A 21,718-nucleotide genomic window follows, 5' to 3' on the forward strand; every position below is an offset into this window, starting at 1 on the left:
GTTTTTGCAATACCATATGGCGATAAACATTTGAAGTTGCTATTCCTCCTCTGTTATTCACCAGTACACATAGAGTTCTTCCACCCTGAGGACACATGCTCCTCACGAGCATCGATAAACTATTTCCTTGCAATATTAAAAGGGGGAATTTTTGGACCCACAAAAGAGCTGCGACTTAATAACTTACTCACATTAGACATCTACCACAAGCTAATTCAATTTTTAAAACTCATTGACAAAATTGTATTGTTTCGATATTCAGACGAGATTTTCTCAGCCTACACAAGAGCTGTAACTGACATTTGCACATAGAACAGAGCTAATCACGCTCTTGCTAACTCGCTATAACTTGTCGCAGAATCCCCCCTTTTCGCGGAGTTATAAACGAATGAATATTACACCAAGTGTTCAAGCTCATTAACGAAATTCTATTGTTTCAATATTCAGAGGGGAATTTCTTGGCTCACATATAAGCTATAACTTTGATACTTCCACACTTAACAGAGATAACCACGCTCTTTCTAACGCATACGAAAGTGTCCCAGAATTATTTATATTTACGAAGATATAGACGCATGAATATTGAAACAATAGAAATTCTTCAATGAGCCTTTGGTAAGTTGTTGGAACCACGAGCAAAACCGAGTGTTCAAGCTCATTAACGAAATTCTATTGTTTCAATATTCAGAGGGGAATTTCTCGGCTCACACAAAAGCTGTAACTTTGATACTTGCACACATAACAGAGATAATCACGCTCTTTCTAACGCATATGAAATTATCCCAGAATTAATTATTTTTACGAAGATACAGACGCATGAATATTGAAACAATAGAAATTCGTTAATGAGCCTTTGGCAACTTGTTGGAACCACGAGCAAAACGGAGTTTTCAAGCTCATTAACAAAAGACATTGTTTTAATATTCAGAGGGGATTTTCTCGGAGCACACATAAGCTGTAACTTTGATACTTGCACACATGACAGAGCTAATCACGCTCTTCCTAGCACGCTATAAATTATCGCAGAATTCTCCCTTTTCGCGGAGTTATAAACGCGTGAAGATTAAGACAATAGAAATTCGTTAAAGAGCGTAAGCGTTAAAGAGCGTAAGTTGTATGAACCACGAGCAAAACCGAGTGTTCAAGCTCATTAATGAAATTCTATTGTTTCAATATTCAGAGGGGAATTTCTTGGCTCACACAGAAGCTGTTACTTTGATACTTCCACACAACAGAGAAAATCACGCACTTTCTAACGCATATGAAATTGTCCCAGAATTAATTATTTTTACGGAGATACCGACATATGAATATTAAAACAATAGAAATTCGTCAATGAGCCTTTGGTAAGTTGTTGGAACCACGAGCAAAATCGAGTGTTCAAGCTCATTAAAGCAATTCTATTGTTTCGATATTCAGAGGGGAATTTCTAGGCTCACACAAGGGCTGTTACTTTGACACTTCCACAATTATATTTACAGAGATATAGACGCATGAATATTGAAACATTAGAAATTCGTTAATGAGCCTTTGGCAACTTGTTGGAACTACGAGCAAAACGGAGTTTTCAAGCTCATTAACAAAATTCTATTTTTTCAATATTCAGACGAAATTTTCTCTGGTCACACGAGAGCTGTAACTTTGACACTTGCACACATAACGGAGATAATCACGTTCTTCCTAACACGCTATAAATTATCGCAGAATTCCCCCTTTTCGCGGAGTTATAAACGCATGAATATTAAAACAATAGAAATTCGTTAATGAGCCTTTGGTAAGTTGTTGGAACCACGAGCAAAATCGAGTGTTCAAGCTCATTAACGAAATTCTATGGTTTCAATATTCAGAGGGGATTTTCTCGGCCCACAAAAGAGCTGTAACTTGCATGCACGCATAACAAAGGAAATGACGCTCTACCGTATATTAAATTGTCCCAGAATTCCCCCTTTTCATTTAGATCTAAACGCATGAATATTGAAATAAAAGAAATTCGTTGATGAGCTTTTGGTAACTTGTTGGAACCACGAGCCAAACGGAGTTTCAAGCTCATTAACAAAATTCTATTGTTTCAACATTCAGAGGGGATATTTTCTGCCCACAAAAGAGCTGTAAATTTGACTCTTGCACACATAACAGAACTAATCACGCTCTTACTAACGTGCTGAGAACAAAGATATATGTGGCAAACATTTCTCTGTTAAATACAAAATGTTCATTGTTGTATTATAGTTTTGTCAAAAATAACTAGCTGAGTAAAGAAAAGTAAAACACCAGAAGTCTAATTTCAACTTCGCTTTATTTCAAATTCCTCTGTTCGGATTGGGAACAATAAGAAATAACAACTGCTTTATCAAGAGAATATGAAGGTTGCACTAAAATTGTGTTTGGTATCCCTATGATTCTGATGTGGTTTGTTCTTTGAATGTCATAAATCCTTTAATTTCATTATTACAAGGTCATGTTTTGTGCCCACAAGTCTTTTCTCCAACATTTGTATGACAAATATCATGAACCCAGGTAGTGATATTGCCAGGGAGACACACAAGGACACCAAGTACACATGAAGAAATAAGTATCGACTTGGGAGAGGAAGAATGGAATATGCGATGGAGCCATCATTACCTGAAACAACAAAATAAAAATTTTCTATAGACATAAAATAGAAGGACATCCTCTTGTAATAAACACAAATTAAATGTATGGTTTGTGGGGAAAAAAGTTATTAGCCCTTTAATCCCTAAGAGTGACTAGTGCAGAAATCCTGTCAGTGTTACACCTGAATCATACATTAAGGTCAAGAAAAAAGAAGCTCTTGATTGTTAAACAATTTCTCCTTGTCAGCACCTCAGGAAATGTATAAAGAACAAGGGATGGTCTCAGATGGATAAAATGATAACCTGCATTCAAAGAAACATGTCACAGTTTAAGGAAGCTCAGCAATGCTGTCCCCTCATTTTCAGTCTGTGTCAATCTTTTTCACCCTTAAACATTCTCTGCCTCTTTGGTTTGCTCTGATATAATTCAAGTATTTTCTGTTTCTTTTTGTCAAACTGCACACTTTGGTTTCCCCTACATTCCAAGCAACTCAAATAATTATGTCATAGCCTGATGACCTTGAAGTAAAGCAAAAAGTTATTTTAAAATACCTATCAGACCTACAGACTTACAAAATTATATTAGCAAACAATCATACTGCACCTGTAAATTTCAGAAATTAAGAAATAATCTTCAGCCATAAGATTCACCTCAAAAACATACAGGGTATATTGGCTGAAATACTATTGATACAACTTAAAATCATGCCTTCCTCATACCAAGGAATATAGCAGTGATCAGCCAAACCAATTTTTTTACTCTTGTTCTTTATCAAAAGTTTGAAGCAAACACCTCTGAGTAAGGCTCACATCTCTGTGCACATTTTTATCAAGCCCAAAGTCACTATAGCGACAGAGGTTTGTTGGTGCTGACACCATACCTACAACTGCCACGGCTGCCCCCATCATTTTCGTTCCCATGCGATAGCTGCAGGTAGGCACCACATATTCTGTAAAGGTAAATATTCCGAACTCATGTTGAACAGTGGCTGGCTAAAAAGCAATATAAATGGTGAGATTAGTTCTAGGTCAAATGACTGCTTAATGAGGAGGGGGAGGGAGGGGGGACTAAAAATATGACAGAATAAAAGTCTCTTGATGCACATAGTCCTCACCCTAATATAAGTCTCTAAAAGGAACAAAATTTATGCCAAGATGCCAAAGATTTCACTTTCAAATCAACAACAATTTCAGATGTTTATAAATTAACCCAAAGTTCCTCTGGAATAAACAATTAAACTCATCATGATTACTGCTTACAACAACCTCTGTTTTAAGTCTCTTTTAATGTGAGAATAAATCTTTAACGATTGAGAACAAGCTGCCAAATTCATAAATATTAAAATTTTTAAGTCTTCAAGCAAAATGAGGTGCCATATTCACTTGGTATTAAAAAAAAAATGAAGAGGCAAAAAATAGAACTTACCTCATGAAGATGACCTGAGAACGCATAGGTTGGTTTCAAAGTTCGAATTAACTTAAAGTAAAAAACAAAGGAAAATAGTATAGCTGTTATAAACTACTATTATTATCATTATAATAGAGACAAAAATTATCTTAATCGACCAGTCTCTTATGAGAACTCTTCACCATCAATGTACAAACAAACAATCTTGTGTTTAAAACATCAAAATTTTGACAATCAATTACCATGACTTTCTAGCGATTCCCAAACAATTTCAATTCATGAAGGAATTTACAACATTATTGGTCAAAACTAGTGTAGGCAAAACAGCAAACTTTGTACATGATCCTTGTGGCCCCACCAGCAGGTGCTTATCCTGATTTTCCTAACATTTCTCCTCCCTGGATGGGATCACAGTCCATTGTAAGATCACCCCCAGGACAAGATCACCTCTTGTCCTGCCCAAGAACACAACACATTAACCCAGCCAGGTCTGGAACCCAGACCTCTTGACCCTGAGTCTAGAGTACTTGTATAGTAGTGGTAAACTGCTGAAAAAGTCACAAAACATTCATGCTTAGGGGTTCAAATTTGGTGTCTCATTTCCAAAGGCTGACAAGGATCAAAAGGCTTACATAAATCCTGTATGAACTGGTGACAATGAAACAATACAACTAAAGCAAGATCAGTTTGGTATTTGATGAATCTGCCTGTTGAAAATAACTTACCTTGCGCAATGGAACATCATGTTTTACACTAATTTCGTCAATAGGAACATGACCAACTAAAATGGAAATCTTCTCCTTGTCCAGTTTTGGAGAAAGATTATTGATAAAATCTACAGTTTTATTGTAGATTTTTCTTTCCTCTCTAAAAGGTTTTCTTCTTAACAAACTTGCTGAATTGATCTGTAAAAATTCAAAACATACAACATACTTTAAAATAATTTCAAAACTTATATTGATTTTTGCTTTAGTGACCAAGGTTCCATTTCTGCCACTCTCTTGAACAGTGTCTGGTTATCAAACACACAGTTACTCCTGCAATTAAGTGTAAGTAATAATGGGTAACAAAATGACTTTTAATAAATGTTTGAGAAAGTTTTTCTAGATTAATTTATTATGTCTAGTAACTAAACAGACCCAGAGCAATATTTCAAGATACAAATCTAAGGAAGACTGGTTTGGGTTGCCACTCAAAACCAGTCCATTCTGCTTTGTTCCCTGATAATTTCATTCCTTGAACCTCAAAACCTCTAACATCTTGATCTTTATTGAAAACACATCAAACAAAAATAGCTTTCCAGGAGTAGTAAATACTTGGGAGAACTGATCCCTTGACTTTGCAGGTCTAATGTGTACTCCTAAGGACACAGTGCTCCTGGTTTTAACTTTAAGACACAAAAAAAGGTTTACTAGCTACTGAGCTACAGCTGCTTAATGTGGCAAGCAATCCAATAATCAACCAATACAATGAACTACCATAGACATAAATTCGTTGGTGACAGCGAGACTAGCACATCACACAGGAAATCCCTTCCTATGCCACTGATATACAACAACATTAATCTGTCTCCACTAGTATACCTTAATTATTTGAAAAGACTTCAGTTTCACCACATCATTTATGGGACCAAAGTGTCGTTGAAATCTCAATGTTTTTTGTTCTGTGAGGATATCACTCCATTCACCTCCAATGTCATTGTCCCCAGCAACATAGATCCTTTCAGATCTGTCAAAGGTGTGGAAAATCTTATCATGTCTTTCCTAGAAAAGATATAAAACATTGTTAAAATTAGTAACTATCCATTTTATAATTTTTAAATCAATCACAAAGGCATCTACAGAGCAAAACTAATAAATTAATACTTGATGAAAAAATTAAGTTGTTTGGGACCATACAAAGAGTGAAGCCCCATTACTCTGCATTGAGGAGAGCAATAATACAAACCCTCTCCTTTCCCTCTGCTTTTTTCATACTGGGCTGGGAGGGGAAGATCTCTTTATGACAAATGAATGGTTCAATTTTGAAGCTGACAAAGCTGTCATATAACTGAATGAGAGGATATACTGCTGGTCTATTACCTTATACTCCTCATATTGCTCATCTGTAGCAATTGATCCTTCATCTAAAATGTCACCTGAGATGTCAAAACTAAATTACCATATATGACTCACACAAGATAAAAAAAGTGACATAATAATGAACAATAATAATAATAAATCAGATTTAGAAGTGGGCACCCCATGACACAGCTCCTCTTGTGTCTGTTGGCAGATATTCATGCAGAACTGTGTAATATAATCTTCTTTGATAAGGATACCACACAGTCATGCACATTTTATCAATTTTGAAGTTTTTTCATCTAGTTAAAACCAAGGATGGAGGAGTGACTGACCAAGTCAGTGGAAAAAGACAAATTAGCTATCTAAGCATTAATAACTTTAAAGCATACTGAAATATTTGTTTTATGGTATATTTGTTTGTATCCACCATTTTACTGAGATAAGCTTCATCAGGAAAGTCACATGAAACACATATGACACTTACTGGTGTCTACTTAATACAAGTAGTCTTTCTGATAAAGGTTTTCCATATCAATTTGTGTAGTGATAGAAAGCTTGACTGTGAAATTTTCCTCTTTATATGACAACTGCTACAGTACTGGCTCTCTTACAAAATCTTCTCTTATAGGCCTCTTTTTACCTAACATGTAACCTGAGCTATAGTGAAGTCCCACTAAAACAAATGATTGCAAGTAGAAAAGGAAGAGATTGCAAGAGAAAAGGAAGGCTTGTTACACTAGTCTTATCAAAAGTCTGCGGTTACACTTATCAGAGGTCTGCAATTACACTTATCAAAGGTCTGAAGTTACACTTGTCAAAGGTCTGCGGTTACACTTATCAGAGGTCTGCAATTACACTTATCAAAGGTCTGCAGTTACACTTATCAAAGGTCTGCAGTTACACTTATCAGAGGTCTGTAATTACACTTATCAAAGGTCTGCAGTTACACTTGTCAAAGGTCTGCAGTTACACTAATCAAAGGTCTGCAGTTACACTTATCAAAGGTCTGCAATTACACTTATCAAAGGTCTGCATCTGTTGGATACAATTTGGTTACTAAAAACACATAAAGAAAAAGTCCTGAATCAAGTTGGTGTCTGTTTCATACAAGTCTTACTGTACACTGGGTCACATTCCTTGAGACACCCAAATGTGTAATTAAAAAACAATACAACCCCACATAGGACTTAAAAAGTAAAAATGAAGAAGGGGTCATGAAACAAACCTAAATGAATAACAGCATCAGGTGAAAATGATGCCAAGGCCAGATAAAAAGCCTTGAATAAATACCAGTCTGTATCCACACGTGTTATACATCCTTGAATTCCTTCAGGTTCTTCCTTGTATCCCTTACAGGAAAAAAAAGGGTCCAAGGAGGAGCTTTGTTAGAGTTAATTTCTACTAAGTATCACAAAACCAAAACCAAGAAATGAAACCCTGCAGCCAATCAGAACAAAGGAAAATCAACTCAAATCAAACACAAACCATTGGCCTGAAACATGGAAAAAATATAAGTGACTGTGACGTTGTTGGTTTTAGTTTTCAAACTAACTGAACTAACTGTTTGGGGGGAAGTAGTGCTATTAGCCATGTCAAGAGAGAAGAAGCCTTAAGTCACTAAATGTAACTGCTCATAAAAAATGCAAGGTTGTGGTTCTGAATAGAAGGACAAAAAAAAAGACTAATTGATTCAAACTTCAGATAATAAAATGATTCAGTGTATGTTCAGCATAGTTGTCTGTTGTTTTTGGTACAGTAGACCTACCGGGATTTGTGAGTCAGAGATGAGAAGTAAATTCAGTGAATCTCTGGATTGGTCAGGAATCCTCCAAGTAAAAAAAGTCCATAGAAAACATCCAAACTCTCCAATAAACACAACAATTATAAGTAAAACCAATGACACCTTGAGGGTAAATATATACCAGTACCACAAACACTTCTTCAACATCAAAACTGAAATGAAAAAGAAAATAGTACTCTTTAACCAGAGTGACTAATAAACTTGTTATATCAGTTAATCAATGAATTTATTTATCTAATAATTTGTTATTTTTTAAGTTTTTTTAAATATATTACTTACTCTTATTCTAACGTCATTAGGTTTCTTTCAATAGGTTCATTCTACATAATAAATAACAAATAACAAATAAATTCCATGTTACCATGCGTCTATTCAGTAATGGATTACAGATGAGACCAAAATGCACCACAAACAAAAGTGGTACACAAGATGCAGTTGAGTTTGTCTCTGATGTTCTTACCACGTTTTGACGTCATCTGTGATCTATTGCTGTGCAGACCCACGGCAACATGGAAGATATTTTTTTTTATATAATACAGGTCTGGAGCAAAAAAATTGTTAATGGTGATGTCATCCATACGTCTGTCCTCCAATAGATCATAAGTTCGAACCAATCAAAATGAACGCGTGATGCAGCACATTGTACAAATATATGTACAACATGTCGTGATCTCCCAAATTTTGATTGTGCTTCACCTGCTTACTCGGGTGTTATCGCCTCAATTCTTCTGGTCAGAGTAGACTACACAGGGCACATGCATGATTGTCACTTTCCGAATATTAAACAAGATCAAGCTAGTGTAACCTCATTCAAATAGCTATCTAACCTGCAAGAATCGATCAAACAGTAAGCCCTGGCTGTGCAAATATTCTCAGTGTCGTGACGCAAAATCTTAATCCGCAAATGAGGACGTAATGTGCAGAGATTTCAAATCCTGGAACTAGCATCTTTCCAAGCGTTCTGTTTAAAAAATAAATAGTTCAGAGAATACCTACATCGATTATTCTATAGTAGTATCCAGTACAGCTTCCTTTCTCCAGGGTAGGATTTGCGGTATTTCTGACACAATCGCCTTCAGAGAACAAACAGATGTGAAGCGATTAGGTTGAGACCGGATGTGAGCTCATGTATTTGTCACCAACTGTAACATGTTAGGGCACTGGGTACCATCGGTCTTTGCATGCCGAAAGCCGAACCAGTATTGTCGTTTTCAACGAAAATGGCGGCAATAAACGTTCATAGCACTAGTTGTACTACAGATAATCTTAGTAGACATGACATGCTAAAATGGATCAACGAGAGTCTGCAGCTTAAGTACACCAAAATTGAACAACTATGTTCCGGTTAGTAATCGAGAACATTTGCGGCAGTTTCGTCGACAGAACTTCCATGTTTTCACGCCTTCGATCGAACGAGGGGCTGATGTTCGGGGTTATCAGTCCTTTCTCGTTGTTTCGTTATCGCGTCATACTTGGCTCTCACTAACTTGTGTTTGCTTTATAGGTGCTGCATATTGCCAGTTTATGGATATGTTGTTCATGGGTGAGTACATTATGAAGATTACGTATGAAATTCGAGTCCTTTAACAAACGCCTCTTTAAACTTTGTACATGTGAAGTTAATATCATGAAATATACATAACTCCCCTCAGTGATGTTCGATTTTAAACTCACATCAATCGGTATTTTAATTGAATGTATTTTAGATTGTGTAAATATGGCAAAGGTGAAGTTTGCATCAAATCAAGAACACGAATTCATAAATAACTGGAAGATATTGCAAAAGGCGTTTAAGAATGCTGGAGTTGATAAGGTAAAGTTTATACTTCCTTTTTTCTTTTTTTGAATTCTTTATTACAGCATGATGTTAATTTATTTCACGCTTATTTTCGACATGTATCTCGTGCTGTAGAGCATTTAAACAGAATCATGAATTAATCTAAAAGTAAAACGAAAGGTGCTGTAAATTGTGCTATTGGCGTGCTGGTGTCGAAATTTTTGTGGTGACATCATCATACTAATTATTTTTTTTTTTGTAAATGTCTCCATCAACAATGAAATCTTTGAAAAGGTAAGGGAGTATCAAGGTGTTTCATGATATGCAAAGTTTTACTTTCCAGAAAGATCATTTACTTTTGATTCTGGATCATGTGACCTAGCAATGGTTTGAGAATGTTTGTGAACGATAGTGCTCTCTTTAACTGAATGCCGCACTTGTAAAACCAGCTAAGAAGAAAGAGGCCAGTGTGAATCAGCAAGATATTTAGCTTTGATTTTATATGTTATTGGTTAAGACAGAAGACTGAGTTTTAAGACCAGTCAATGAACACAGAAAATCAAAACCCAAAATAATCCTGAATTACTTTGGAACTGAGTTTGAATGACTCGCACTTTTTAATTTTTGGTCTCAAAATTTTTTTAATTGAGTGAGAATTACTACTTCCTAACTAATGATTATAAAAAAATTTATTTTCATTGGGGCTGAAAATGCACGAACAATTATTTTTCACCAGTAAGTGCTTGTCAGGTGCCATTATTATTACTATTATTATCATTATTATTGTCATCATTATTATTGCTATTATCATCTTTTTTCCTTTTATGAAGATCAGGATTTCAAGGCATTGAAACAAAGATATTATATTTTTATATATTCATATCATATTTTTTAGCAATGCAGTATGTAGATTGGAGTTGGATTTTAATAAACAAAATCAATTGGCTTACCGGTAATATTTATAAATTAAATAAATAGGAACATCATTAACAAATATAAAAGCCAAATGGATGTTGACTTGAAAGGCACATCATATGATTGCAAATAATGCAAACTGTGAAATCTCAACATGTTTTCTCAGCAGTTGAGGTTCAATTGAAATACTAAACCACTTTGACTGTGGTATTTCTTTTATTTCCTTATTCAGACAATCCCAATTGAAAAGTTAGTCAAAGGGAAGTTTCAAGATAACTTTGAGTTTGTTCAGTGGTTCAAGAGGTTTTTTGATGCAAACTATATCGGGCCTGATCCTGATTATGATCCTGTAGAAGCACGACATGGAAAAACAGATACTCCACAGATTGCTCAGCCACGAAAAGGGTCAGGACAGCTTACCAGACCTGTGCAACCCCCAGGTGAGGAAAATTCCTTTTCCATTCAGGTAGACTTACTGAGTATGCAATGTTACCAATTTCATACACCTTGCATTTTTCCACTCAATTACCTCAGCCTCAAGATTGTGACTTTTAAGTCATTATAATGTATTATCTTGGTTGTGATTCTTGTATCACTCATTAGAACCAAACCTTACTGAGAGTAAAATCTCTTTTTTTCATTCTCAATCTCTAAACAGCCAAAAATCCGGCTCTCTCCAAAGGAAATTTTAGTAAACCTACAGCAGGTGGTCCAGCCAGAAATGGTGGAGCTTCTAGAGGTGGTGCATCAGGACTTGGACGTCCAGCAGCACAAAGTTCGCGCACTGTAGGAGGGGCAGCACAGGGACCCCGTACTGGAGGAGCAGCTGGGGGGTCATCTGCTGCAATCGCACAGAAAGATGCTCAAATACAGGAACTTAATAATGAGGTTTGTTTTTGATGCTTGGTAAATGAATGAAAATCATGGATGAAAATTGTTACCAATAATTGATACAAACTCCTTAATGAATATGAGAATGAATTAGTTACTATTCGAAACTTAAGCTCATCATCTAGCACTATGTTTGGCAGAAGCATCCCTTTTGCTGGATATTAAAAATATGTTGGTTAATACCAACAATTGTCAATCAAAAGCAGTCAAGGTATTCTTTGATTGTTTAGTTGAGTCTGCTCTTATAGATATGCTCTCATGTTGATTGGTAAACTGAGCAACAGTCTAATGGAAATCAGTTAAACTCAGTATGGACATGTTTATTTTTGCTCAGTTAGATAAGAAGGATCAAACTGTGGGTGTATGTTGTAAGTCCACAAGTCAGGAAGTGTCTAACACGTGTTCTTGTGCTTGGTCTTCAGCTCACTGCACTGCAACTGACAGTGGAAGGATTAGAAAAAGAAAGAGATTTCTACTTTGGCAAGTTACGAGATATTGAAGTCAAATGCCAGGAAGAAGATCCAGGTGCTAATGTTGTCCAGAAGGTCTTGGAAATTCTTTATGCAACTGAGGTAGGTGCAGCATTTTGGCCTCACAAAAGCCTTAGCAAGATAATGGAACTTACAAATTGGATCTAAATCAAATGGAATCTACAAAGCACATTTCAATAGATTTTCTGTAATCAGGAATTCTGTTCTCTCACATACCTTGGAAGTTACATTTCATCTTAACTCATTCTTGTTAAGGAAGGCATTGTTGCATTGAGTGGATACATTCTCAAACAGAAGGGAACAAGTTCCTGTTACTAATGTTAACCTGTTTCATGCATTTATTTGTAAACACAGCATGATAATGGGAGCAAAGAAGAAAGTTTTAAGCAGTGAAATTACATTAAGGAAGGGATGCTTATGGCTGTAGATTTCACCCATACCCTGCTCCTTCTGTCACTCTGCCACAAGTATCACTGTGTTCATGAACTAAACACTTAGAAATGGGCAAACTACTCTTCAGAAACAGATTTAATGGACAGCTTGCTTCATTTACACAATCACCGCCAAAGCCAAAATATCATGTTTCTGAATTTGACCCCTAAGAGGTTTCTGTCAAATCAAGGAACTTTTCTTCACTTAATGTCCATCTGTGAGAATTGTTCAAGGAACTAGTATAATGTATGACTTGATATATGTTGGGTTCCAATTACTGAGGGAACTATGAATTGTTTTTATTGGTAGGAGGGTTTTGCTGCACCAGAGGAAGGTGGTAACAATGAAGAATATGAATATAATGATGAACAAGAAGAGTACTAGACAGAAGAGACATATGCAGGATCAGTTGTCATCAGCAGACTTGCCATCAACCATATTTTTTAAAAATTAAAACTGTTTCTTGAGATAACATGCTAGGAGATAAAGGGAACTTCTTCTGTTATCTAAACTGAGAGTACTGATCTCAAGTTTGCACCACTGGCTATTTTGTATTATAATAATTATTATCAAAGATTTTTCCATGTAAACTGAAGGCTAGCTAAAATGTAGGTGTGTTGAAACCCAGTTTCTGTGATAGAGAGGTAATGAAGGTTTTCTCTTCTTTTGACGTGTGGAAATAACTTGTTTAGTGAAAGATGTCGCAGTTTTGTGCTTTAAAAGATTTTTTAAGTTTTACTTCCTGCCAAAGACATCAGGTGATTCCTAAGCTACCAAGGATAACTTTTCCCTGCTTAACCCTTTCACACTTGGAGAGGCCAAATATATGTTTCTCCTTACAATATTCATAAATTTCCAAGCAGAAAGGTGATGAGAAATTTTAAAAAATCAACAACAGTACATTGTATGATTGAACAAAAAGTTCTCTGAACTACACTTATCAGAAATGTCTGAAAGAGTGCAGACAATTGATATTAAGAACCTGGGAGTGAAAAGATTAAGCAGTTGAGGGGAAAACAGAAATAAAAGAACTGTCTCCTAAATGATAGGCAATTGGTGTTGAAATTGTTAGGAACTTAATGAAAACAAACTTGGAATTAAAGAATGTGCTACATATACTTCACTCAGATTTGTGTTTGGTTAAAGTTAATCCTTCTTGGTGATCTTCATATTCAACCTCCTTGCATTAAAATGTCTTCTGCAGAAAATTATAGAGTGGTAAATGGTCTGCTGTGAATGGTTTGTTGATTCTACAATTCACCAGGTGATCCTTGTAGTATTTCTCTCTTTTAAACTAGATTTAATTTGTTTAAGATATTTGATGCCATTCTTTGTGTGCCTTGGCTGGCAATTTATTTTCCAGTCAACATTCACAGCATCTGAAACTCTTGTTCATGTGATTTAGTGATGTGAGGCATATTAATAGATCTGCACCCAATACTCATGGGAACATTAAGCACTAAAAAAATACAAGAGTTGAGATGAGTACTATCAACAAGCATCAAAGATAAAAACCTCCTTCAATTGTTAGAAAAAGTATTAGGAATTTGGCTGTCTCAAAGTCTTGTGAAATTGCCAATGAAGAAGGGCTAATGTTGGAAACATCAGCTTTAGAGACTCTTTTCTGTGGCTAATTCACATTATGAATTCAGTTAATAAAACCAAATTATCTGTAATAACCCCCCCTCCCCCCAACTGAGACAGTAACACAGCTCCATTAGAAACTCATTCTCTTTAAAAGGCAAACCAGTGAAATGGTGTGAACAACCTACCTCAGAGCTCTATGCTCAATCACTCTCTGAACTTACCCTCCACAAGTCCACTAAGTGATTTAACCAGAGAAACTAGCAAACCATTTCATTGTCATGCACAATTCTCAGCTGTACCCATCTTTTGCATGCAGATGTCGTCACCATTATTTGTGCAAAAGTTGACTATAGCAAGGTATGTTAATGAAACTGGGGAATTGCTCATGCCTCTATATCATCACCTAGGATGTTTTTTAATTCGTTATGATAAAGCCTTAATAACTATCTGATCAACAGACAAACTTTTACTGAATGATAAAGCTTGTCTTGCTACCTTGAATGAAAAGCACACACATGTTACACTGATACTCGTGGACCTACAATGGTTCCTGGTTATCTTCAGGATTATTTTACAGATTTTGTTACTGAGTATGTGGCTCTTGATGGACTGACACCACACTACATCAGAGATTTAATTTAATACTATTTAACTTGGTCAGTGAGTTAAGATCTCCCAACAACCACTTGCTCTATGGGCCTGTAGCTAAGCTTTAAAGTTAACATAGAATGGCATTTTTAGGAGCAGAACCAAGTTCATGGAAAAAGATTACAGGTTGGGCAATCATTATGGAAAGCAGTATTTAAAACTATTTTTTAATCTTTTCTGTTTAAGGATGCATTATATTTATAATTTCCCCATTTTTATTTTTTGTAATTTACTTATTTCATTCTATCCTGTTAATTAACTTTTATTGTAAAGCACCAAAGACAACACTCCACCACACACTGTATATCATAATTAGAATTATTTTATTTAATAATATTAAGTTCTCAGATTGATCAGTAAATCAGAAATTCTGGTAATAATATATTTATTTCCACTCAATGTCAATTGATAACTTGTCAATAAAATATATTAACTATTGAAAATAAATGATCTATTAGTTTGTATTCATGAAGCCCTACTCTTGTATTTCTAAGAACTATAAATTGTGTCTATAAATGTCATTACATCTGTAATGAAAATAATATTTTTGTGATTCAAGATAATGTCTTTTACATTTCCACAGAAACTTTCATCCTAAGTAATTTTTCCAATATTAAGTAATAGAGCAGCTCTAACCTTTTGTAATACCAAGTTAAGTTTCTCATAGTATTGTACCTGGTTATCAGACAAGTCCCACCAAAAGGTTCCTAATAAAAATAAGCTTAACACCCCTGTCTAAGAGATTCCACACTTTCAAAGAACAAGACAATTTGCATCTATCCACTATTAGTTACTACTTGCTATAACTTATTCTTTTTGAGTTTTGAATCCCTCTGGGTTCTGTGATTGCCATCTCCATGAATCTTCACCTAAAAACACAATTTCCATTGATTAGTACCAAAAGCAATTCACTGAAAAATATAACCAATTGAATTTACTACACAATTTACACTCTCTCAAGACTTACTGTAGTCCAAAACCCATGGAGGAGTGTCTATTAACAAAAGTACTGGTACTTATTCATTTCATACACATGTAACTGTTTTGAAAACTGGATAATCCAGAGTCATGTTTATGCTTTTTAAGGAAATCCTGATTGTATCCCTAACCCTTGCAAAACATGGGTTTGTGTAGTTACTACTAGCCCTTCCCTATTAAAGAAAACAAAAAGAAAACAAAACAAAAAACAGTACTTACACATTTCATCTAATCCTCGTGCTGCTGTCCAGCCAAGCTCTTTCTTTGCTAATGAAGCATCAGAATACACAGCATCCACATCTCCTTCACGACGTGGAGCAATTTTGTATGGAACCTACAAAATTGGTGGAGATCATTTTTTTGCCAACTGTAACCATTAATTGGCTTTACTAACCTTTCCACTCACGGCAAATCCCTGACAGAGGGGAGGCTATCAGAGAGGGAAGGGCTCATTACAAACTGGAAGTTCTACATGGGAGGGGAGGGGGTCTTCTTCAAGAGTAATAACGAAAAAAGCGAATAAAGAAGTGTGAAACTGTGTGTGAAAAGAGGCATTAGAACACATATGCTATATTTCTATAAGAAGGAATAGGCAATTAGGAGACAATGTCTCCACCACATCTTGCAACACAGGAAAAGCTCATTGTCTAGACACCAACAGCTTCATATTTCAGGACAACAAAAATTGGCTTAATATAAGTACTCATACCATTTTAGAGTAAGATCAGAGACCAAGAAATAAGAGAAAGAGTCACAAAGAAACTTGACAAAGGAACAAACATTAACAAACAACAGTAGTGACACTAACTGGTTTTCCAGAGGCTTTTTCAACAGCTTTCACCATTTCAAGAACAGAGTATCCTCTTCCTGTGCCAAGGTTGTAGATCTAGAAAAAAAGGCGCTTTTTTTAAGATTGAAACCTTGGACTTGTCGTCTTAAGAACAATTTATAACTTGTTTCCTATGGGTCTGCTGGGAAGCTTAACTTTACCTGGCAACCACACTTGTTTTCAAATTGCTTCAGTGCAATGACATGTCCAACAGCTAAGTCAACCACATGAATATAATCCCGCACACCTATAAGAAAAAAAAAGTACTTTGGGGTTATAGACTGAAAAGTGCAGGATGACTTAAAAAAAGAAAAAAAAGACAGTAACAAGCCCTGCATGCCTTCACTTCTCTTAACAATCCATTAAAATGAGTTTTAATAATACTTGGACAACAGCCCTACTTTACGTGCCGCTAACTAAAAAAAAATAACCTGAATGGAGAATACACTACCTGTCCCATCAATAGTGTTGTAATCATCACCAAACACATTAAGATGAGATCTTTTGCCCACAGCAACTTGAAGTATATATGGCATGAGATTATTGGGAATACCCTGAAATATATACACAAATCAGTCAAGTTTTGGTAAATCCAGAAAAAGCCCTTTTCTCACTTTCTTATACTTTTCTATTGTCTCAGTCTTGCCCTCTGATTGGTAACCCCTTAGAGTGGCTATCATTTATTTCTCTTTATAGAAACACAGCTGAGTCATTCATTAAGATAATGAGAATAAAGGGAATGATCATCAACTGAAGAAACTCTTGATTATATTAAAGTTCACACGGCAACCAGGTGGACAATCAGACATAGTTTGATGCTACTCTGGTTTGCAGATTTAATGAATGTAACTGAAGAAGTTACAATTCATAGACCCAATGTTTCGACACTCCTGTCTAGTGCCTTCATCAGGGGGTGATCTAAATGCTGCAACAAGAGGTCCTTTTATATGATCACTAATTAGCGGCCTTTTTTCTGACGAGGTGTAAATAGGCATCAGGAAGCAAACCGCCATCGTCACGGTTTAAAGGAGGTGGTGGTGTGGATATGCCAGCCTTCCAAACAAAGGCACTGGTGGTAACGCCGATTAGTGGTGATAATTTTAGAATTATCCCACCCAATTGTATGGTTGGTTAGGCATGTATGCTCCGTTAAAGCTGAATTTTCCTTTTTGCAAAGAAAAACCGCTTTTTGGTGCTCTTTTAACCATGTACCAAACTGACGTTTGGTCTGTCCGATGTATTCGTTGTCACAGTAATTGCAAGGAATAGAATAAATGGCGTTGGTTCATTGTTCTTTCGTGACAGGATCCTTAGGTTTGGCAAAAATATGCCCCAAAGTCTGAAAAGGTTTTTGAGCAACTTTCATGTTGTGGCTATTCAAAATTCTCTTGATGGGTTCCGTAACACCCTGTATGTAAGGAACAACAGCAAAACCAGTCGCTGGTTCCCTTTTGTCAAGAGTGTTACTATTTGTAACTGGTTTTTGGCAGTTACGGAGAAAAGTTTTTGTATAGCCATTTGCCTTTAGGACATTGGAAACATATTTCCTCTCCTCAGCCTTCAAATCGAGTGAAGATGGTAGACAGTCAGCCCTCCTAAGTAAAGTTCTGGCTACAGACTTTTTATGGCAAATAGGGTGGTGAGAATCGAAAGCAAGGTATTTGTCAGTGAGGGTAGGTTTACGGTAGACACTTTTCTCTAAATTACCCTGAACCCCTCTGGACACATTTAAATCAAGAAAGGGCAAATGTCTATCCTTTTTGCGCTCAAGGGTGAATTGGATCGACAGCTCTACTGAATTCAAATGCAACAAGAGGCGCTCCACTTCATTTCCGGATACCACCAGCACCTTTGTTTGGAGGCTTGGCATATTAACTCCGCCCACGCTCCTTTAAATCGTGACAATGGTGGTTTGCTTCCTGACGCCTATTTACACCTCGTCAGAAAAAAGGCTGCTAATTAGTGATCATATAAAAGGACCTCTTGTTGTCACGTTTAGATCACCCCTGATGAAGGCACTAGACAGGAGTGTCGAAACGTTGGGTCTATGAATTGTAACTTCTCCAGTTACATTCATTAAATCTGCAAACCAGAGTAGCATCAAACTATGTCTCAAACTCTTGATTGTTAAACAAATTCTCCTCATACTAATGTTAGGGTGTAAAGGTTTAACAGCCTGGGCAGCCCTGATTTTAGTCCATGAACTACATACAACCCAGTATGACTAAATAATCAACTATGTCTGGAGACTGAAAAATGTAATTTAACAATTTTTAACCTTGAATGAGAAAAACTGTAATGCTTAAATGTTCAGGGAAACATTTGCAATACAAACACTTAACAATTTTATCACTATGGCAAGTGTTACTGACTGACCTGAGGATCTTCACCAATTTTTCCTGACTTGTGAGCTCCAACAGGATTAAAGTACCTCAGCAGTACAGCATTCATTTTCTAAGGAAAAAAGGTGTTACATGTAGCCTAAAACTTAATTCTTATTTATAAATTCTGTGTGACAACACCTATTCTGTGAGTATGATATTTATATCTTGTACACCAAAGCATCTTAGAAATCAAGGGTACATGGTGGACAAATAACACTGCCTCATATGACAGTTAATTGAAGCAATAATATTGTTACCTCTTCAGCTTTGCATAGATCCTTAATAATTTCTTCGATAAAGAACTTGGATCGTCCATAAGGGTTTGTTATTCCATTACCCACTGGGTGTTCTTCATTGATAGGGAGACAATTTGGAACACCATAGACTGTAGCAGAGGAAGAAAATACAAAATTCCAAACCCCATGTTCCTTCATACACTGAGAACAAAGAAAAAAAAGTAAAATCACTAAAGAAACATATGATGTATGGAGTTAAACCACAAGATATCAATAATTTGCTATAATGCTAGGAAACTTGACCTAGGGATTTATTAAAAATATTGTCTTGTGGTATACGACAACAAGAACAAATTAAATGTGAACCCTAATCAGTAATAACACTACAAACCTCCAATAGATTTATAGAACCAGTGATGTTATTGTTATAATATTGTAGAGGAATTTGTACTGATTCACCAACTGCCTTCAAAGCTGCCAGGTGAACCACAGCGTAAAAATTGTGCTGAAAACAAAAAGTCTGATGTGAGAAAGTTTTGTCAAATACAGTACTGTCATTTAGAGAATTTCCCAAATTTTATTAACTTTCTCAGTGTTATCCATTTAAATTTATTTACAACATAAAACATGATATTCCTATAGAAAATATTGGTGTCACTTTCAAAGATTAGAAAATACATTTTAAAAATTGTTTTTGTGGTTCTCTCGCTGGTCTTTGTACCCAGAGAAATTCATTCACTTATATGGCATAGTGTGATAAAAAAATGCTACACGATTGAAAAAAAAACAAAAGTGTAATAGCACAAGGGGAGATAATTTCCTAAACTAGTAGCAAGAGAGTAACAGTCAAGCTATGAAATGACTCTTACTAACAGTATTAAGTCTTCCAATTTATTTCATTTCTCATTCACCAGTGCATATTGCCATCAAGATCAAAATTGAATTCAGTTTAAAATAATTTCAGTAACGGTTGATTTGGATAATTCTTTTTTTTTTTAATTCATTTTAGACAACAACAAATACCTTGGTTTGATGTTACAAAAAAAACCAATGACATCTTACTTTTCTGAATATGTCTTTCAAGGCATCTTTGTTAAGTAAATCAACAGAATAAAATTTAAGCTCCTTTCCTGTTATTTCCTCCACTCTTTTCATGCTCTCTATCAAAAAAAAAAGTTTAAATCTCAGTTAACTTTACATTAATTGAAAATTGCTCAATGAAATGTTGGTGTTCAGTACATCCTTGTGCATACCATGCATACCAATTCATGTTATGCACAAGCCTGCCATAGGCAAAGCCCACCTCAATACCAAATGATGTAGAGAATTGCTTAGTGCTTCTAAACAAAAATAAGATACTCCTGTTGGCTTTGTATGAAATTTTTATACAGATTTCAGTCAATCCTTATGATTAATAATAATGGCCAATTTTTGTTTAGTGTCAAGATCAAAGCAGTTTTAAGGTATGCCCAAGTGTGGATATTTTTACATCTTCTAGAAAATTAATATATTTTTGGACTTCTTTTATTACTTCTAAACAAACATTTGAAACTGTTCAGACTTTTAACGAGTCTTTCAATTGTCTGAAAATTTCTGACTGTCTAGTATTTGTTCCATTTAAGATCATGCCTAACTGTGGGGAACTAAGCCACAGTGAGTACCATACCAGTGTGTCTCTTTGCTGATTGTAGACAGGCTCATAAAAAGCAACATTTGACCTAAACTGATTAGTGTTGCTACAACCCAAAAAGCCCTCCAAATCATTACCACATTACTACATTACCAGCACCATAGAGAAAGACTTACTCACCACTAAAAGCATTTACAAAGTTGTCGATAACGACAACCTCGTATCCAGCGTCAACAAGCTCTACAACCGTATGTGTACCAACATATCCTGCTCCACCAGTGACAAGAATACATCTTCCAATCATATTTCTATTGCTTGCAATCCTTAATGCCTACAGAATGAAAATTACAACTTAATAAAAAAATTGCTAGGAGCAGTGCTTATTTTGTCTTCTTATCATTTCATGATATCATGTGATCATCTTATGACAAACCCTCCTAACAAATTTACCCACGTCGGTTGACACCAATAAACTAGCAAGTCATATGCGGTTTTTTAAGGCGCTTTCTTTTTTAAACGCTGGTATACTAATTATAAAACCAAAAGTTATGTAATTCAACGTGGCATTTATGGTAATAAAATAAAAGATTTATATATTAGATGAGCGGAAGCGCAGACTGACTCGATTACTCATAATTATTCCTTTCAGATTAAAACTCGTGGCACATTCTTAACACTCCATACTTCTTTCATAAATAAAAAAAAAGCTTTCAAGAGACTTACCAACTCTTAAATTTATGTCTGCAAGGTAAACTTAGCGCACGAGGTGTTAGCGAACTGTTTGATTAATCTTTCTAGCGAACGGATGGCCTAGCAACCAGGCCTTTAGTACTTGCAGTGTGCTGCTTATATACACAGTTTCCTAAGCAACCTAACACCCTTTTAATTCATTTGCTATTATGGGGAGAGGTAGCTGCTGAGAACCGTGGCCGATAGAGGCAAAGTTGGGCGAGACTTCAAAATTTGAGTGAGGACGTGTAGAGAATGACTTCAAGACGTGGCTTTGCGAGACAACTATATATCTGCGATTTACTTATAAGGCCTTTTAGTATTT

General features: G+C 35.7%; 3 protein-coding genes across 8 annotated transcripts; 1 reads left to right on the forward strand and 2 right to left on the reverse strand.

The window, feature by feature from the left end:
• Window positions 1–2,277: 2,277 nt before the first annotated feature.
• Window positions 2,278–8,995, reverse strand: LOC113665128 (metallophosphoesterase 1 homolog). Of its 4 annotated transcripts, none has more exons than XM_089190505.1 (9): window positions 8,863–8,995; window positions 7,831–8,018; window positions 7,291–7,414; window positions 6,084–6,139; window positions 5,586–5,765; window positions 4,728–4,907; window positions 4,021–4,071; window positions 3,480–3,587; window positions 2,278–2,622 (listed from the first exon to the last, which is right to left on the reverse strand). In XM_089190505.1, the coding sequence occupies exons 2-9, from the start codon at window positions 8,011–8,013 to the stop codon at window positions 2,506–2,508; spliced, it is 999 nt and encodes a 332-aa protein (XP_089046631.1). In that variant the 5' UTR covers window positions 8,014–8,018; window positions 8,863–8,995; the 3' UTR covers window positions 2,278–2,505. The 4 variants fall into 4 exon arrangements, with proteins under 4 accessions (XP_089046631.1, XP_089046629.1, XP_089046630.1 ...); XM_089190503.1 differs by having other exon boundaries at window positions 3,476–3,587; XM_089190504.1 differs by having other exon boundaries at window positions 3,476–3,587; window positions 8,694–8,986.
• A 43-nt stretch (window positions 8,996–9,038) lies between these two features.
• LOC113665129 (microtubule-associated protein RP/EB family member 1) lies at window positions 9,039–13,495 on the forward strand. The gene is made up of 7 exons (XM_027180780.2): window positions 9,039–9,210; window positions 9,371–9,409; window positions 9,573–9,679; window positions 10,791–10,998; window positions 11,217–11,446; window positions 11,872–12,021; window positions 12,682–13,495. The coding sequence occupies exons 1-7, from the start codon at window positions 9,048–9,050 to the stop codon at window positions 12,754–12,756; spliced, it is 972 nt and encodes a 323-aa protein (XP_027036581.2). The 5' UTR covers window positions 9,039–9,047; the 3' UTR covers window positions 12,757–13,495.
• A 1,416-nt stretch (window positions 13,496–14,911) lies between these two features.
• LOC113665127 (UDP-glucose 4-epimerase) lies at window positions 14,912–21,499 on the reverse strand. Of its 3 annotated transcripts, none has more exons than XM_089190507.1 (11): window positions 21,388–21,499; window positions 20,845–20,995; window positions 20,097–20,194; window positions 19,426–19,539; window positions 19,056–19,235; window positions 18,791–18,868; window positions 16,866–16,968; window positions 16,576–16,661; window positions 16,394–16,471; window positions 15,805–15,919; window positions 14,912–15,476 (listed from the first exon to the last, which is right to left on the reverse strand). In XM_089190507.1, exons 2-11 carry the CDS (start codon window positions 20,966–20,968, stop codon window positions 15,415–15,417), a joined length of 1,038 nt encoding a protein of 345 aa, XP_089046633.1. In that variant the 5' UTR covers window positions 20,969–20,995; window positions 21,388–21,499; the 3' UTR covers window positions 14,912–15,414. The 3 variants fall into 3 exon arrangements, with proteins under 3 accessions (XP_089046633.1, XP_089046634.1, XP_027036576.2); XM_089190508.1 differs by lacking the exon at window positions 21,388–21,499 and adding an exon at window positions 21,119–21,216; XM_027180775.2 differs by lacking the exon at window positions 21,388–21,499 and having other exon boundaries at window positions 20,845–21,103.
• Window positions 21,500–21,718: the final 219 nt, after the last annotated feature.

Source organism: Pocillopora damicornis, chromosome 12 (genome assembly GCF_964200805.1).
Source record: "Pocillopora damicornis chromosome 12, jaPocDami1.2, whole genome shotgun sequence".
Lineage (NCBI taxonomy): Eukaryota > Metazoa > Cnidaria > Anthozoa > Scleractinia > Pocilloporidae > Pocillopora > Pocillopora damicornis.

Excerpts from the sequence above, each read along its gene's own strand:
- LOC113665127 (XM_089190507.1), bottom strand. The coding sequence starts at position 20,968 with ATGATTGGAAGATGTATTCTTGTCACTGGTGGAGCAGGATATGTTGGT. Across the intron at positions 19,236-19,425 it reads GTTCTATAAATCTATTGGAG|TGTATGAAGGAACATGGGGT; the intron begins GTTTGTAGTGTT and ends CTTTGTTCTCAG. Across the intron at positions 15,477-15,804 it reads ACGAGGATTAGATGAAATGT|GTGAAGATTCATGGAGATGG; the intron begins GTAAGTACTGTT and ends TTGTGTTTTTAG.
- LOC113665128 (XM_089190503.1), bottom strand. The coding sequence starts at position 8,013 with ATGTTGAAGAAGTGTTTGTGGTACTGGTATATATTTACCCTCAAGGTG. Across the intron at positions 4,072-4,727 it reads ATGATGTTCCATTGCGCAAG|TTAATTCGAACTTTGAAACC; the intron begins GTAAGTTATTTT and ends TTTTACTTTAAG. Across the intron at positions 3,588-4,020 it reads TCTCAGGTCATCTTCATGAG|CCAGCCACTGTTCAACATGA; the intron begins GTAAGTTCTATT and ends ATTGCTTTTTAG.
- LOC113665129 (XM_027180780.2), top strand. The coding sequence starts at position 9,048 with ATGCCGAAAGCCGAACCAGTATTGTCGTTTTCAACGAAAATGGCGGCA. Across the intron at positions 9,410-9,572 it reads TATGGATATGTTGTTCATGG|ATTGTGTAAATATGGCAAAG; the intron begins GTGAGTACATTA and ends AATGTATTTTAG. Across the intron at positions 10,999-11,216 it reads CAGACCTGTGCAACCCCCAG|CCAAAAATCCGGCTCTCTCC; the intron begins GTGAGGAAAATT and ends ATCTCTAAACAG.